Genomic DNA, 19,331 nt, shown 5'->3' on the forward strand with positions numbered 1-19,331 from the left:
TCCCGTTTTGCTCCCTCCTAGCCCTTGGAAACCACCATTCTGCTTTTTGATTCTATTATTTTGACTATTATGGATACCTTATATAAGTGGAATCATGCAGTGTTTATTTCTCTGCAAATGGCTTATTTCACTCAACATAACGTCCTTAAGATTTATTCATGTTGTTGCATAGTGTATGTAGAATTTCCTTGTTTTTCAAGGATGAATGCAGTCCCATTTTATGCATATACACACACACACATCCCATATATATATCTCTATATGCACATATAGAGATATATATGTATCACATGTATATAGATATATACATATATGATGCATATATCATATATAAATATATGTATGATGTGTGAATGTCTAAATGTATCATGTATCATATATACATTTATATATATGATACAAGTGTCATATGTATATAGATATATAATATATAATCCCAGATATATTGTATACATATAACGCGCAAACACACACACACACACACACACACACACACCCCAACCATAAATTTTCTTTATCCATTCATCTATTGACAGACATTTAGGTTGTTTCCATGTCTTGGCAATTGTGAATAATGCTGCAGTTATCTAAGAGTGATAATATTTCATATATCTTTGATATCTGAATTTTGATTATTTTAGATAAATATCCTGAAGCAGGATTGCTGCATCATGTAGTAGTTCTATTTTTAATTTTTTGAAGAACTGCCACACTGTTTTCTATAGTGGTAGTACCATTTTGCATTACCACTAACAGTGTGCAAGGGTTCCAATTTCCCCACATCCTCCTTAATACTCACCTTTTGTTTTTATGATATTATCCATATTATCCATCCTGACAGATGTGAAGTGATATCTCATTGTGGTTTTGTTTTCAATATCACTGATGATTAGTGATGAACAATTTTCACGTATCCATTGGCCATTCATATGTCTTCTCTGGAGAAATGTCTATTCAAGTACTTAGCCCAATTTTTAATTAGGTTATTCTTTTCTTTTTTTTGTCAGAGTCTTGCTCTGTTGCCCAGGCTGAAGTGCAGTGGTGCAATCTCGGCTCACTGCAACCTCCTCCTCCCGGATTCAAGCAATTCTCCTACCTAGGCCTCCAGAGTAGCTAGGATTACAGGTGTGCACTACCACACCTGTAATTTTTGTATTTTTAATAAAGACTGTGTTTCACCATGTTGGCCAGGCTGGTCTCGAACTCCTGACCACAGATGATCTGCCTGCCTCATCCTCCCAAAGTCCTGGGATTACAGGCATGAGCCACTGGACCTGGCCTAGGTCATTCTCTTTTTTAACTATTTTTTATTCATTGAATATCATAGCTGTACTTGCTAGTTTCATTTACTTATATTTGAACAGTAATATAGCACTTAGGATATGGGGATATTCTTCTAGATGTTTTACAAATATTAACTTCCTTAATACTGATCATAATCCCATGAAACACATGCTATTATCATTAATTCCACTATGCAGATGAGGAATGTCAGGCACAGACAGATACAGTAACTTGCTCAGGATCACAAAGCTAATTAGTAATAGGACTGGGTTTCAACCCCAAGCTCCAAATTCTTGGTTTCTACTGTGATTCAAGGTCATTGTTCTTACTCTAAGTCCCAGTTATTAGTTTTTATACTATGATATTGCACTATAAAAATGTTAAATTAAAATTTTTAACCTTCCATAGGAGAGTGTGTGTGTGTGTGTGTGTGTGTGTGTGTGTGTGTGTGTGTGTGATTAAAATTGGGAAACGGCTCTAGCTGGGTAAATTTTACGGTATTAATACTTCGGGGTTACATATTATAGACTGTCACATTCTGAGCCTTCTCTTACTACATGAGCTTTTTGGCTTTGGGTTGTTTTTGTTTTTATTTGTTTTTAATAAAGACTGTCACCATTCAGGCCATTTTTTTTTTCAATTATCTAGATATCATAGGAGAATGAATTGGAAGCTGAAACTATTCACATTTATTACAACAATAACAAATTATTTGCATATGTAGACATTGAGTCCTATAATACTCAGAAATAGAAAATAATTATCAAAATGACTACATGCTGATGCATCACGGTTACATTATTTTCCAACTCGAGTGTAAGTTAAGATGCTTTACAAGTGGTGGTTGTCACCGCTTTCCCTGCTGCTGCCTAGAACAGCTGTGAATGTCATGCAAAGCTTAAAGAGAACTCCCGTTTTACATGACTGTCCTCATAAGTACACATACACTTCTCTGAAATATGAGTAAATGACTCCCCAAAAGTAGGAAAACAAAAATGTCAGTGAGGAGTGTCTTTCATTGATGAGAAAAGAAACACCAAATTATGTTCAACATAGTGGTCTCTTCTGCTGGCTACTCAGAATACAGTCTTTATGCTGTAAGAAATTGTCTTGAAAGTTCAAAATTATTTAGCAAATAGCCTGTATCTAAACCATCAAATAAATACTTATTTTTTCCTTTCTAACAACTTGAGAAAACAAAAGCATTATTAGGACTAAAGAAGGGTCATTTAAGAGAGTTGTTACTCAATTTTTTCTCAACATTAATATTTATCAGACAATTTCTATGCCTTTAAAAATATGTAAAAGCATTTGCACCTGAAGTTGAGCTCTGAGAACCATGCCTAATAATGAATCTTTCCACCGTAGCCTCTATTAAGGTCATAATCGGTTATAGAGACAGAAAGACCAAGTCTCCCTCTGGAAGACTCCACCGAGAAAACTCTCTTTCATCAAATATTATGTCCCTTTATAGAACAGAGAGATTTTAAACATGCCAGTTACTGTCAAAATTTATTTATTTATTTTTACAGGCGTGGTTAAAGGAAGGAGGATTTTCTTTTTGTTGTACTGAATTAAACTGTTATATCTATGCTCTCTTTAGATAAGTAGAAACCACATAATATAAATTTATTAGTATGAGACTAACAATATTGAGGTATTTTAAAATATTTTTATTGATCAACCCTATCCAATTGGTTCTGTGTTAGAATAGTGACAATCATTTCTACTAACATATTTGCGGACTTTATATAGAAATCTGTGGTAGCTAAGGACATCAGCTATTTCCAAATAACTAGTTACTTATGTATTCTCTTTGAAATCACTGTGACCAAATTTGAAAAGTCTAAAATCATGCATAGATAGGTAGCCTTTTACTTCATTGCTTCTTCAGTCATTTTTACAACATCTTGTTTTCTATTAGCATTAAATGCTATTAGTCTGCTTTTCTACGTTATGTCTTATATTTAGAATACTGATGTTGAATTTAGGAGCATCATGTATGTGATGTGAAAATCTGTTATACAAATACACTTTACAGAAACTAACTTTACCATTAATAACACTACACATAAAATCATTGAAATTATATTTCACAGCATATCAGGTAACTATGCTTATAAAATTTGAGAATGTAAGAACTGAAGTGAATGATAAAGACCACATAATTCACCCTCATTTTACAGGGGAGGGAATTAATATCCAGAATAATTAAATAACTTTACCAATATCATATTGCGAAAAACAGCAGAATGAAGAGGGATGTTGAATTTTCTGATCAATCTTCTCTCTCTATTCATTAATATTATCTAATATGCACTTATTTCCTAATACATATCTCACTGATATACTGCCAAATGTCCCACCTAAAATTAGCTGCATTGAATTTTACATTATCTCCTGGCATTCTTTATTATTTGTTTTCTAAAAGCAGCCCAATTTCAGTAATTTTTGTTTACATGAAGTTATGATTCTGTTTCTCTAAATATCCAGCATATTTTGATCAAAGTCATGATTTAACACTCCTTGCGATCCAGACACTCTGATAAGCCCTTATTTGTTATCTCACTACATTCTTAAAACAAACACATAGGTATTATTATCCCAATTTTATAGATAAGAAACAAGCCCAGTGAGGGTAAACATATGTTCATGATCTCACAGCTTATGGATTGTTATAACTGGAATTAAACTTACTCTACTTAACTCCAAATCAAAAGCCATTAACCCACCTTTTGTTCTACCTTCAAAATGATAACAAATGAACAACCAAACAGAACCTTATGCTATTTTTTCCAGAGATTTGTCTATTCTCTGCACAAATAATAATGAATTTTGAAACCTTATTACACTTATTTATCTTACTGCAATTCAGAGGAACACATCTTACTTTAATAAAAGTATTGCTGAATAATTTGCTTTCTATGAAATTGTTAGAACCTTTACTAAAAGCTGTATTACACTTAAGTTAAAGCTTTAACATAGATTACTTTAAAAAAATTTGTTTTTACATTTTCTGCAGCTGTATTGCTATTAAGATTGAATTCTAAGTTGTTCTCCCAGTAGTTACTTCTGTTGACATTATCACTCAGTTAAATAAACACTACAACTTGCAGTGTGCCATGCTTACTTTAAGTTTTTGGTTTTGACAGAATGCTGTACTTCTTTGACAAAAAGTCAAACTTAAACTCCTAGCTTAACCGTGACATCACTGCTCTGCAATGTTAATAAGCCTAGAAATGCAAGGATGCAAAAGGATATATTACAGAATGCCTTCACTTCAAGTGATTCTTCCGCCCTCTGCTGTCCAGATAGAATATTTGAACAAGCCATATTTTGTTCAGGAGGATTTTTTCAATCATTATTGACCTGCCGGGTCTTGGTAATAGGAAGTTCCAAGTGAAATAAAATATTAAAGGGTCCATGATACAGTGAATCAATCATACAGGTCAGAGACAGAAACCAAATTGAATCCAACCCAAAATAACAAACTACTAGAAAACCCAGAATGTAAGAAAGATTTGTAAAGGCAGAAAATTTCCAATTTGATAGTTGATTTTTTATAACTGATGTACTCTGCAGTTTTATTTTGTGTTGTCAAGGTATTTTTTAGATTTATGTGTAAATGTAAAGTATTAATAAATGTTTGCTCAAAAGTGAGTTTCAGTTTTAAACCATTCCCTTATCAAAAAGAATGCATGTTTTACTTTTCTTGAATCCTTTTGCCACCATTTTTAAACAACTACTAAATGTTTGATTTTGTAAAAATAACAATTCCTTTTTAAATTCTATTTACTCCCAAATTGTTATTGTGTTAAATGTTAGTTGTTTTAGTTTTACTTTTACAGATAAAAGTTTACACATGAATTTCCCAACTAAGTCTCCATTTTTTGGTAGGAAATAAAAGGAGGTAGTTATAAGTATTTTTTAAATATTTCATAAGTTCGTTTTACTATGTGGATGCTGATGAACATAAAGGCATGATAATTTCTATTAATAGCTCAACCATGAGAAAAGCCTTTTATTTTTACTTTTTTGTATCTACATAGTTTAAAAAAAATAGGTGGTGAAAAATGGTGATTCTAAGGATTCCTGAAAATTTATTGGTTCAAAAATTTGAAACAAAGCCATATTTAAGGAACATCATAACATGGTAAGAAACATCCTGGATAGAAAACCTAGAGACTGGACTTCTCACGCCAGCATTGCCTCTTCCACTATCCAACACTAGAGACACTAAGTAAATGCTCATTTTCAGCTCAAAATCTTTTTTTTTTTATTCAGGGGTGGAGGTTGTGGTTAGTTTTCTTTTGTTTAATCTTTTTTTGATACCAACTTTAAATACAGTTTTGTTTAAGACATTCCACTTACAATACAATGTTTATAAAGTGCAATGTTATTTCCTTTCCTTGTGCACATGTTCCATATTCAAGCATTGAGAATGCCCACTAATTTATTATAGCAACTTGACCTTAAAACTGCCATAGAATTTGCAGCAAATTTGGGTTCTTCGGTGCTTTAACTGTGTAGAACAATGCTTCATCTATACTTGGGTTAGCTTAATCAACCTCTTCAGTGGTGGGCCCTGAAAATCACCACCAGAGGCAGGAGCTCTACCACCAGGAAATCCCCCTGACATTCCTCCTAGCATGCCTTCTGCACTCTAGTCCAGTTTGTTTGTGATGGACTTGCAGACTTCTCCAGCTCTTGCTGTGCATGTTCAAATTCTTTCTTCTCTGCAGTCTGATTCTTATCAAGTCAGTTGATAATTTCATGGCACTTGCTAAGAATCTACTTTTTGTGCTCACTGTTAATCTTGACTTGAAGTTTCTCATCTTCAACAGTTGCTTTCATGTTGAACACATAGGAATCAAGTGAATTTTTGGATGACACCTTGTCCCTCTGCTTCTCATCTTCAGCTTTGTATTTCTTAGTTTCCTGGAACATAGGCTCAATGTTTTCCATGCTCAAATGGCCCTTGTCATCAGTGATAGTAGACATTGAGGATGCCCTTGGCATCAATATCAAAGGTAACTTCAATCTGATGAACACCAAGGGGTGCAGGAGGTATGCCTGTGAGCTCAAACTTGCCAAACAAGTTTTTTATCCTTGGTAATGACATGCTAGGCTTGTCAGAGTAGGCAGTGAAGGTCTGTGTCTGCCTGGTAGGAATGGTAGTATCACACTTAATGAGGACAGTCATGACTCCATCAGCAGTCTTAATATCAAGTGAAAGAGGAGTGACATCCAAAAACAGAAAATCTTGAACATTTTGAGATGTCTCCAGATAGGACAGCTGCATCATAAGCAACAGCTTCATCAAATGATACGCTCATTCAGTTCTTTTCCATTGAAGATGCCTTGGAGAAGCTACTAAATTGTGGGGATACAATTAGGACCACCAACCAGGACAATATCAGGAATCTGTGGTTTGTCTAGTTTGGCATCTCAAATGGATTTCTCTGTGGGATCTAGAGGACAACAGAACAGGCTCAGCATTCAGTTCTTCAAATTGGGCACAGTTAATGGAGATACAGAAGTTGATTCCTTCATGAAGATAATTGATCTCAGTACTGGTTTCGGTGCTGAAAGAGAGTATGCTTAGCACGTTCACAAGCAGTACGGAGGCACCGGACAGCTCTCTTGCTCTCACTGATGTCCTTCCATGTGTGCACTTGAACTCACCAGTAAAATGGTTAACAATTCAGTTGTGAAAGTACTCTCCACCTAAGTAGGTGTCTCTGGCTGTAGATTTGGCCTCAGAGATTCCATCCTCCATAGTGAGGATCAAAAACACCACCTCCCAGGTCAAAGATTAGCATGTTTCTTTCATCTCCAACCTTTTCCTCTAAACTGTAAGCAATAGCAGCAACAATTGGCTCATTGATAATTCCAAGTACATTGAGACCAGCTATAGTTCCAACATCTTTGATAGTCCTGATGCTAAGAGTCATTAAAGTCATTAAAGTAAGCTGGCACAGCATTGGTAACAGTCTTCCCAAGGTAAACTTTTGCAATTTCCTTCATCTTTGTCAGAACCATAGAAGACACCTCTTCTGGGTAGCAGCTTTTTGTCTCTCTCTTGTACTCTACTTGGACCTTGGGCCTGCCAGCATCATTTACCACCGTGAAAGGCCAGGGGGTCATATCACACTGGATAATGGCATCATCCAAATCACATCCAGTCAGGCATTTGGCGTCAAAAGTCATGCTGGCACGGTTCATTGGAACTTGATTATTTGGAGTATCACCAATCAATTGTTTGGCATTTGTAAAGGTGACATAGCTTGGCATGGTTTGGTTTCCCTGATCATTGGAAGTTATCTCTACTTTTCCTTGCTGGAAAACACCCATACAATAGTAGGTGGTGCCAAGATCAATACCAATTGCAGGTCCGTGAGCCTGCAATTTGTTGTTTGTGTGCACACTCAGCTCAGATTGCAAAGTGAGACACAGGAACCCTAAAAGCTGCCGCTGTGTTCAATGAAACCCTTGTTTAATACTCTTTTATGTTGAGAAAACAAACATTAAGTCACATAAAACATCAAAAACACTAAGCTAACGTCCTTCTTCCTGCTAATTGTCTTCCATGGTTTTTCTTCTGAATATATGTCCTTTCAGTGAGAAAATAAAATACCCTATAAATCTTGATTAACAAAATTTGACTAAGAATATTCTGTAAAACTCTATTAAGAAAAAAATATATTTTTTCAACTACCACCAATGTAAAATAATGAAATATGTCCCCTTCTGCAAGATTTCAAATCTTTGTCTAAAAAAAAAGGCCCCATCATGTACAACTCACGTTGGTTTTCACTAGAGAAAATCAAATATAAATGCTAAAACTTTCCTCTTTTGCTGTAGGACCTTTATTGTTCCTCTTTTTTGCTATATGATAAAACCTTCAAACTTGACATATAGGTGTAGATATGTCTGACAATCATTTATTTCCCATCAAATCATTAGACTTTCTAACATTGTAAGAGTCATTGAGAAATTATGAAGTTCTTTTGATTCTGGATCCACTGAAAAATTCATCTTACAGATGCACTACCATGAACCATCTCTGGGTCCTGGCATACCCTTCTGTTGTAGAAAGGTCTTTTTCACTCTAACATATCAAGGCATCACTGCCATGCCTGAGCTTGGTTTCTGATTTTGCTTTACAAAAGCAAACCTTGGAGAAGATGGATCATAGGATAATAACACATAATATCAACAATTGGGATTTCATAGTGGACTTGAAGTACATAATGTGTTCTTCAACTAGAACTGGAATATTGCTTAGAAATTCCAACTTTTACCTTGGTTGATCTTCTCAACAGCAAGGGTTTGAGGTAACCATGGATTCCACAAGTCAAAACTCTTTAGCTACCCTGTTTTCTCTTCCTGCTCCACCTAAACTATTTTACTTAAGCTTCAGCATGATTCTAAATACATTCTTTTCCTAAAGAGCTGATGTTTCTCAGAATATATGTATTTCTTAACCTCATACATTAGATTTTAATTGTAAACTTTGCTGATCCTATTAAGTAAGAGTTTTTAAAGACATGTTTTACAGTTGACTTTCAAAGATAAGTGTAACTTACCAAAACAAAAAAAAAATGTAATTCAAAATAATATCCAGAACTTTCTATTAATTTGTCTAGTGTTGGACTATAATAGTCTTTCCAAAGGACACTGAAAACTACAGAGTATGATGCAAGAATTCTCTCATAGTGTCTCACACTATCTTCCCATTTGTGTGCCTGAGGAATGTAGCTAACATCTTATTGTTATTGTTTGTTTCATTTAAGCAAGTCTTTCCTAATTAATTCAAAGTCTGCAGAAAACTTTTGGGGATATCTCATTTTAGGCATCAGTAGCTCACTCATGTCTCTCTAGCATATTGAATTCACAGTTTTATTTTCTCTTTAATATTTGTTCACTCCATTACCTTCCACTTATTGGATAACAATTACTTTATCATCTCTCTAAATTACTGAGGATATCTCTAGTTCTGTTCATTCAGTCCTGGTTTTGGTTCTAGAAGGGAGAAGCAGAGGCAGGACTAGACTGTGGACATTCTGAGTCCAGATTCCTAAAACAGATGACACTAAAGGAGATGTATCATATATCACTGTCATTTCCCTTTAACTGTGTGTAGGCCATTTTTCCCTAAAATGGAGATAGTCAAGAGGCTTCCAACAGGAATTGACCTTTCCAACTGGCTTCAGCTTTATTTTCCAGAGGGCAAGTAATTTGCTTTTAAAATTAAGTTCTTCAAATCCCAGGCTATTTACTGTGTTCAATAGTGTTTTGCTTTTTCTGGCATAGAAATTCCTCTAAGAGAAAGGGAACCTTAAAGAGAAAGAGAGGGAGAGGGAAGGACAGAAATTTACCTCTATATGTTTGCCCCAGGCCTCTTTGTCTCTGATGTTTAATATAGGATCTTTCCTTGCCCTTATCTGTTGTAGATTGACTCTTCGATGAATAAGCAGGGGGATAAGATGGCAACTGTTACATTTGCATTTTTACTCTATAAATAAAACTCAAGCTTCTGAAAACGAAAGCCTAGTTCTGTCTTTCCTTTGCTATGTCTTCCCTCAACGTTAGTCATTCCTCTGATTTGTTTAAAAGGAAACTGCAACCTGTAGAGAATAGCCTGAAGCTGCAGGGAGAAAAATCCTTTGGCAGCTATCTGGGGTCTTGCCAAGGGGAAAAGTTCTCTCATTGGATAAAATCCATTTTTCTCCTCTTATCCATTGCTTCCCACTCCACTACTAAAGGCCCTAGACAAACACACGGACTTGCCAAGCATAACATGATCACACCTAGCCAGCTGTGGCAGCCAGCCATGGGAGATAGGCCCTGAACCAGGGCTTGTTGCTGTCGGGTTTTCCCTTTCATCTCAGGGTATGTCTAGGCATGTTCTATTTTCTCTTCTTCTTTTGCTCTGGTATTAAAATTTCCAGCACAAGAGAAGAATACTGTCTTTGAGTATTTTACAACAGTGGGTAGAGACACAGATACATTTCCTGATTTATTTCCTACACTCCTAGTAGCTAAACTGGCAAATGTAAGAAAACTGAAGGCAGAAATAAATGGCCGCCTATGGTATGTTCAGGTGGGCTGTGTTAATACCGAGAAATTAAAAGTACGTACATACAGAGAAAAACCCACTAGATTTCTAATACCTGAGATGTATAGCTGCCATAGGAGAATTTTCTAGAATTTGTTAAAGGAAAATAACTGAATATGAATGACCATCTGCTTTAGATGTAGCATTTCCCTACACTGTCTCTTTGCCTTTATGGAATTTTTCTTTCCTACTTTACTCTTACCTACATACATTGCTTGGCATCTCGTTATTTTTAGATCTGTGTGCAGCACAGCTATATGATATCAAAGCAAAAATTTCCCGGGTTTGAATGTACTAAAATAACAATATTTAATTCAAACTGTACTATCCTAAACCTCAGAGAGTAACTCTACCAAATCATTTTCGTTTGTGCAAGCATAGTGGAGACGCAGACCTGAGATATCACGCATAGCAATTGAGAGGATAAAGATCTTATCCAAACACTGGCAACATGCCATGAGGAAAAGCTGCCATAAGAAAAAATACATATTTTCAAAGATCATTTTATAGTCAATAGAAACCAGGTTTTCCTTCCCTTTTTTTCCCCTTAGATTTTATTACACTTAAACCTTTTTTGTCAGAGCAATGAGGAAAATTAATATTTATTTTTTCCTAAATGTTTATATTTTCATTCAGCTATACTTTCTTACATTAAAATTTCTAATTATTTAACAATTTGATATCAAAAACTATGGCTTGAATGTCATGATATTATTTCTTTGAAAACTTTGGCTACTGCACAACTACAGCCGCAAAGTCAAAAGTGATTTTTTTCTTAAGTTGGAGGGCTTTTTAAAAATTGTGTGCAAGCAAAATCTTGCTCTGGCTTTGATTCTAATGATACACCAACCAGATTGAACCGCAGGCATTATAAGCCTGCTATGAATCGTCTTTGACTGAGCCTCAAACACGCAGCCTATAATTGGACAAGAGCTTTGTATCATTTGAGCTCCATATCCATTTTGAGTCCCTGCTTAATCTGCTTAATGCAGGGCTCTTCCATTATCGAGTTGACGGATTCCGCTTGGCTGAAGGTTAAGTGCTGGAAATAATGATTGAACCTGCAGACTTAGATCTTTAGAACGACATCCAGTTAAGAGTGTGTTAAGTAAATGCAAAGTGGCTAATATTCTAGAACATTTCTAAGCTCTCTGATGCAGACCTGGGACAAATAAGTAAATATCAAGAAAGTATCAGTTTCTTAATACCAGACATTGAAAATTTTTGTTAAAGATATTCTTAAGGTATTTACAGGAAAACATTAACAGACTTTTAGTAAAACCTCTTTGATATTTCTTTTAATTCATAATGAGTCACTATTATTTTATTGGCATAAAATTTGGGGTCAAAGTCAAATATTGGAACTAGTTCTAGTATCTTCAGCTCCCTAAGAATGACACTCTTGAATATTTGATATGAATACATTATGTTTTTGGAGCCTTGGCATGATTCTGATTAGTGCCAAGTATAAATGGTTCAGTTCCATGGAGACTGTTTCCAATTTCTCTAAAAACTGAAATAAAGGAAAGGCACCATTTAAAAAAAAAAAAAAAAAAAAAAAAAACCTTTCCTTACTGTCAGTCATTTTATTCTCCATGACTGCATTAATTGACTAAAGTTTTCCACTCCAAAAGAATGCATTAGTCCATTAGGAATTCAAATATTATAACAGAACCGTTCTATATGAGGTACCTTCCTAAATTGCAATATGTTTAAACATAAAATAGACTTAGGATGTGGGAGAGGTGATATTTTCTGGAAAAAAAAAAAGTCTAATCATAAAGTGTTTTTTCCCCTTTATTTTTTGGCTAAAGGCACATAAAATTCATTTGATTTGGACCATTTTGAACTTTTTACTCTTACCACCAGGGGGCAGGTCATGCTAACTATTGATTTAGTGGATGCTGAAAGGCGCATAAGTCAATTTTAGACAGAAGTATAAAATTCCGTAAGGGTTTCTTCGCAGACTCTTTAGGAGAAGAGCTGTTGAATTGTTCGAAGTGCAATCTTCACACTAATTATAAAAGAAACTACATAATTACAATTTCAAGCTATTAAATACTTTGAAATTAATTTTTGTGAACTGTTTATTTGTTCCTTTTTTATTTTTTAATTAAACATGGTTTCATTTGAACCGAAATTATAAATTACTCAAAGGAAATTGAAAATAATGGCTTTCCACATGTTCTCATGTTTATAGATCAGTTTCTTAACAGTTATTTCAAGTTAGATTTCAAATATCTTCATTAGAAACAATCTTCAGAAGAAATAATCTTCATAAGAAAATAATTCACTATGGAAACGTTAAAAAATGCAGATATAATTTAGAAAATTTTTGAAGGAGAAAACTGGGTTTACATTTATTGGAGGCACACTGCATTTATTTACAAGTACAAATGATTCCATATTGACTCTGTTGTCCATTCATTTAATACTATTGATGATAAGCTATACAAGCTTTGTTGGAAATAAGTGTGAACTTCTCAGGTGCATAAACAATGTCTTTACTTTTCTCCACATTTATTTTCAGTGTCCAAGCAAAACCTATGACCCACTGATTAAATCCACCCGAGATTTTCCAGATGATGTCATCAGTTTCATAAAGCGGCACTCTGTGATGTATAAGTCCATATACCCAGTTGCAGGAGGACCAACATTCAAGAGAATCAATGTGGATTACAGACTGACACAGATAGTGGTGGATCATGTCACTGCAGAAGATGGCCAGTACGATGTAATGTTTCTTGGGACAGGTAAGCTAAAACTGGATTAGGATTTTTTCAAAAGGAATTTTTCATTATTAGACAAAGAGAAGAAAAACTTCAAAAATATTTATTGTTCAAAATCAAAATGAGTAATTATTAGATAAAACCTTGTCAACATTTCTTAAAATTATGTAGCTTTTAATTGATAATCATAAATATCTCCGAACTTCATATTTGAGATTTCAAAATGTATTTGACAGCAATGTGCCTGCTCTACCTTACATGCTCAATACATATTTGTTGAATGATTTTGAACTAAAATTAAACAGGTAGGGCAAAGCAATTTTTATTTTCAAACTTTGCCTTTCCCTCTCTTTACAAGTATATGCCCAAAAGATTCCTTCACCTGATTTTGAGAATCACTAACTTAGTTGACTTAAGATAGATTTTCGAAAACATTAAGCATTACTTTGTGAAGGTCTTTAAATAGAAAGTTCTTGGAGATTATCTTTCTTCTTGAATTTTGTGCATTAAAATGTATTTCATAGACTTGGTTTTTAAGCCCATTGTATTTTCCTTTGCATGTCAACTCAATAACTATGAAATGATTAAAATGTTTTTATGAAAAGAAAAATTTAATCTCAAAAAAGGTAAAAGTATTAACTAATAATGTCATGGAAAGTCTAATGGCAGTAAAAATAACATGTATCATTAAAACAAAAGCACTGTATTCCATATCATGTTATATAACTTAATGGATCAAGCATTTCATAAAGATTAAAAATTAAGAATTTTCAAGAAACAAAACTTTTTATTAGAATAGATATTTAAGAGTTCAAAACAATTTTAGAATAATTTTATTTTAAAAAATTATGGGTCTTATAGAAGTTAGGTTTATTAGGAAGTATGTGTGTGACGGACTCGCAGGACTTTTGTCATCGATTGTCAAACCTGATTATTTTCCAGATGGCAATTCCACAAACCAGAAAAATAAGGGATATTCCCAAGACAACAGAGATAGAAGTTAAAGAGTCAAAAGTAGAATTAATTAGTTGCTATTAATTCCCACAAGTTTGACACTTAATTTGCACCCTCCACCCAAAACTAGGTCTTCAGCAATTCACTGCAATGAACGTCATTTAGCCACTAGGTGGTACTATCTAACCTTTACTGAGAAAATTCTAGACCTGCTAAGATAGGCTTTTAATTTTGATATTTGGAAAAATGTACATTTAAAATTCTTCAAAATTCCCAGAGTTATTTAAAAACAATTACATAATTCAGACTATTTTGTGCAAACAGGATCTTTACTATATACGTTACTATACTCCAACACCAGTGCTCAGAAGTTTAAAAATGCCTATATTGTATAAATTAAAGTGGGATTGTTTTTTCTTTTTCTAAACTCTTCTTTTAATTTTCTTTCTATACTAACCTTACACCTCATGGAATTTCAATGTAAGATGATGTATTTAAGATACCTCTTTTAAAGGTCAATTTTTGGTTTGCATTATCAACCTTGTATTAAGTTGACGTTAAATAATTTTAAACAAATCTTCCATTTCTCATCTATTAATAATGATTCTGAAGATGGAATACATTTGAAGAGTGAGCTACAGTTTCCCTCAGATAGCTGCAATGAATTTTTTTGTTCATTTGGCAATGTTATTAAAAGAATATATATCTGTCTTCCATGAACTGGATATAATAACTATTAAATAAATATATATTACATGGAAGGAAGAGAGAGAACTTGTTATTTTAATGTATTGTTAACGTTTTAAGTTAAGGTTCAAAACATTTACTCTACCCTTGTTAACATTTCAAACAATATTTAAATTAGACATTATATATATTACTTTTGTTAAGAATATACTCTGAATATGCATCCTTTAATATTCTCTCTATAAATGGGTGTTCTACTAGCTAAAAGCTATATTTTAGGAGGACAAAACTTATACATTAAACTTCATTTCATATATGTTTCATTTAATCTTTTTTTTGTAAGGCATTTAAAGAGGAGGGGAGTAATTTGAAGGTTTCTGGGAATATGCTTACCACTGATTTTTGAGATAGAAACAATGGGATCATGCGTTATGCTTTTTTTTCAGACATTGGAACTGTCCTCAAAGTTGTGAGCATTTCAAAGGAAAAGTGGAATATGGAAGAGGTAGTGCTGGAGGAGTTGCAGATATTCAAGGTAAGACTTAGTCCAGAGTTCCAGGAGAAGAGATGTTGAAACTGAGTAGCCCTTGTTATAGGGCACCCTTGTTTTAATACATCATCACGTTTCCCAGAGAAGCCTTTGAAATTAGCTTTCTTAGTTTTCTTTTCCCGAAGCAGTGGAAAAAGTTTTATAGGCGACTAGGAATGGGACTCACCTTCCTCTGTAGCATACCGCTGAATTCAGGGCCCCCGGGATTGCCTCTCATTACTGCATTCTCTAAGCATATAGTCAGACAAATTGCCACATTAAATGAAAGCCTGGGGGCTCTTTTACTATCCAGATGCTTTTCTACTTTATAAATTTTACTTTTCAATTTTTTCCCCAATTGAATTTGAGAAAACTAGACCAGTGTATAAATCATGTGTCCCTGCTTTTCTGTAAGGAAATTAAAAAAAATATATAGGTTGCATGATACTAAGTCTTCATGTATGCTAAATTCCTCTCGCCCGCCAAAAAGAGTTAGTAGATCTAGAAGAATAGTTCTCCAGATTTGGAGAATGAATACCTTTGACTTTTAACAGTAACTCTCAACTGTGGCATGTTTTGTTAATCCTCGGTAAAATTAAGTTTACAATTATTTGCTGATAATAACATTTGAAATACTTTTTTGCTTAGAGAAACTTTTTAAAAAATATGCTTTGTCTATTAGAACATTTTTATTGAGACTGTTTATTAAAACGGATTGTTTCCATGTCAATATCTAATGCTTTAAAAGAGAATAAAGCCCTCCTCTGTGAGGTGCTCAAGTTAATTAACATACTGAGTTCCACAGGATCCTGTTTACATTGTGATGATAATAGTGGTCAAGGAGTTAACAAGAACAAGACCTGCTATCTGGTGTCTACCAAAACAAAATCTTGGGTGGTTCCTAGGGGAAGGCCAGATGTCAAATATAAGTGTGAACCCAGAGGCCAAAAATACAGTCCCTGTAACACACATAGTTGCATTAGAACAAGTCTCATTCAATGGTGTTAGACAGTGGTCAAGAAGAATTACTTGGATTCTTCTGTTAAAATTACATAATGACCAGCTTTTGTTTTCTTTTCTCATTTTAAAAACAGTTTTATTGTGGTATAATTGAGATACAACAAAAAACTGAATATATTTTATGTATATAATTTGATGTTTGGCCATGTTTTTAAAATTGATAACAAAAAAATGCTATTTGATAGAACTTTCTCACTGAAATTTTTTCTTTAACATATTTATTTAAACTTTAACATCTGGTAGTCCTTGTCAATTAGTAAATATGAGCTGGTGCTAAATGAAAAATAGCAGAAAGATGATAGGTAGATGGAAATTTTTTAAATCATCTTGTCCTTTTTCGTTTGGTAGCTTTTTTGTTCATGTTTCTGATTTTATCTTGCATGCATCAAGCCATATTTTCTACAAATAAAACTAGCCTTAGTTCATATCGTGAAATCATTTGCACCAGTATTGTATAGTGTTCCGTAAAGAATGTGGTCATCCACAAGGAGCACTATAACTTTTCAAAACTCTGCTACTTAAAACAACTTTTTGAACCACTGATCTAAGTAAGAGCAGAAAGAGGTAATAAATAATTACAGAGATGTTCTTGTCAACACTAGTTTGACTTATATGGAAGCCGTTAAGATAAGCAGATTTAGAAGAAGAACACTTGGGAGTAACTGGGAACAATTTTCAATGCAGAGTATTTTCTTATGTATTTAGGTCACTTATCTTTAACAGGATACTATAAATAATGATTTTTATCATTTCTGTTAAGGTACAAACACTAAATTTTGAAGAAAATAGCAAACAATAAGAACTTTTTTTCCTTATGTAATAGACTTGATGTTTACTTCAGTGATATATGGCATCAGATAAAACAACATATTGTTTAATATAAAAACCTGTTAATGATTATCTTTATTGACATTTAACTTCTTTTTTCAGCACTCGTCGATCATCTTGAACATGGAATTGTCTCTGAAGCAGGTACTTTTTAACTTTTGTGTGAAAGTTAACCACAAAAGCAATGGGCTGCTTGAATCAAACTTTATTTGGAAAACAATCCATTGAAATTGGAAGTTAAATTTTAAGAAATGTAAAATGTTATTTGTTTCTCTTATAATTCATTAGAGAGCATTGTTTCAGCCTTGCCTTGGGAGAAATTGAGTTAAATTTCATTAATTGAATGATGCATTCTCCCCTTCCTTTGGATCTTAAAAACTGAACTCACTTTCCTAGTCTCATGAGAATGTCCTTCTCTCAAGCCCATTAGACATTCATGTAGAATATCAACCCTAACCATTATAAAGGGTTTTAAATCTGGGAGTCTAGGATTTAGAATATGAACTGTGGTGACAAACAGCCCAAAAGTCAACCTTCAACATGTCACATAATATCAAACTCTCACAATCAATTTCCTCAACAGTGAAGTTAGAAAAACAATATCCACCTCCAGAGTTTGTTGGGAGTTTAAAGAGGATGCTTCATGTAATGTTCTAAACAGAGAGCAGACACACAAGTGTAAAGTAAATGGTAACTAATTATAATAATAGTAATAATCTTTAACATGATTTCATAACTCTCTGATGATATTCCAAACTGTAATTGATTCAAGAGATTCAGACTGCACTATCATTTCTATTTGCACCCCCAATATTTAAGAAAGCCATATGACATGTTCAACATCAAGGTGTTGCTAAAATTGTCTTAATCTATTACAGTTCCTATGGCAGAGTGATTTTTTTTAGAAAATGATCTACATAGTTTTCTTCTTCAGGTCTTTGTCATTTATTTGTTTATTCACTTATCATTTATTTATTGAAGGCCTAAGGTGCTTGGAGGGTACATAAATGAATGAATAACACAGCTCGCCATTAACCTCCAGAAGCTCACAGTAGAGCTGAGAGTCAAAGGAAGACGCTAACACTGCACAGTAATAATAGGGTATATACTAGAGAGACAGAGACAAGAAAGTGACCTAAAGGGAGCCAGAAGGAACAGGGAAAGATAACTGAAAGACGAGACATACAACTTGAATTATGAAGGATGTCCTAGTTAACCAGATATTAAAAGGAGAATGGAATGGAAGAGCATGTGCCAACCAGAAGGGCAGAATCTTTGCAAAAGTGTGAAGAGTGAGAGACCATAGCTTATTGTAATAAGTGTGTGTACAATTAGGTTATGGATCATATGTGTGTTCAAAGGGCAGGAAGGCTAGAAATGAATCTGGAGAAGTAAGACAGAACAAGATTAGACACATCTTTATATATCCTCCTAAGAAGTTTAGTAGCATATCTTAAAAACAGTGAAAACCCCTGGATGCTTCGGTAATGCTCACCTGTAGTCCAGCTACTCAGGAACCTAGAGTGGGAGGATACCTTGAGCCCCGGAGCTCAAGTCCAGTCTGGGCAACATAGTGAGATCCAGGCTCAAAAAAAGAGAGAAAAAAAAAAGAAAAAAGCCATTGAAAAGGAAAACAAACAAACAAAAATACATTAATGATTAAGCAGAAGGGTATTATAATAAGATTTTCTTTTTAGAAAAATCAGTCTGGTGCGGCAGTGTGGAAGATAGATTGGGTACTGGGGTAGAGGTGGTGGTTGTTGGAAAACAAAATCAAAGCCAGCAGAAATAGGACACTTACAAGTAATCCAGGAAAGAAGTGATAAGGACTGAAACAAAGTCAGTGGCGGTAGAGAGGGAGGAGACAAAATAGATTAGAAAATTCTGTATGAGAGAATGGAAATGAAGTGATGACAGATTGAATGTGAGAGAAAGAAGATTCAAAGACAACTCCCAGATTTCTGTCTTGGATGACTTGGTGGATGAGGGTGCTGCTCTCCAAGGTAGGGCAGGAGGAATAGATTTAGGGGGGTTATTATGTTCATATTTATACTGTTTTCAAGATATGTCTAAGTCTTTTGTACAATATAAAAGGTAAATAAATAAGAAGCGAAAAGAGGGAAACCCAACATTTAATGCAAAAAAAGAAATCACAAAGGAGACAAATGTCTTAATCTGA

At 34.0% G+C, this 19,331-nt stretch overlaps 1 protein-coding gene across 1 annotated transcript in view; it reads left to right on the top strand.

Annotated features, from left to right (window-relative positions):
- The window catches only part of SEMA3D (semaphorin 3D), a 193,242-nt gene that overhangs the window by 153,954 nt on the left and 19,957 nt on the right, over positions 1-19,331 (top strand). The window contains exons 13-15 of the mRNA XM_028846124.2: positions 12,936-13,158; positions 15,222-15,310; positions 17,255-17,296. Coding sequence (XP_028701957.1) covers positions 12,936-13,158; positions 15,222-15,310; positions 17,255-17,296 — 354 coding nt within the window. The remainder of the gene's footprint in view (positions 1-12,935; positions 13,159-15,221; positions 15,311-17,254; positions 17,297-19,331) is intronic.

Source organism: Macaca mulatta, chromosome 3, assembly GCF_049350105.2.
Source record: "Macaca mulatta isolate MMU2019108-1 chromosome 3, T2T-MMU8v2.0, whole genome shotgun sequence".
NCBI classification, from domain to species: Eukaryota; Metazoa; Chordata; class Mammalia; order Primates; family Cercopithecidae; genus Macaca; species Macaca mulatta.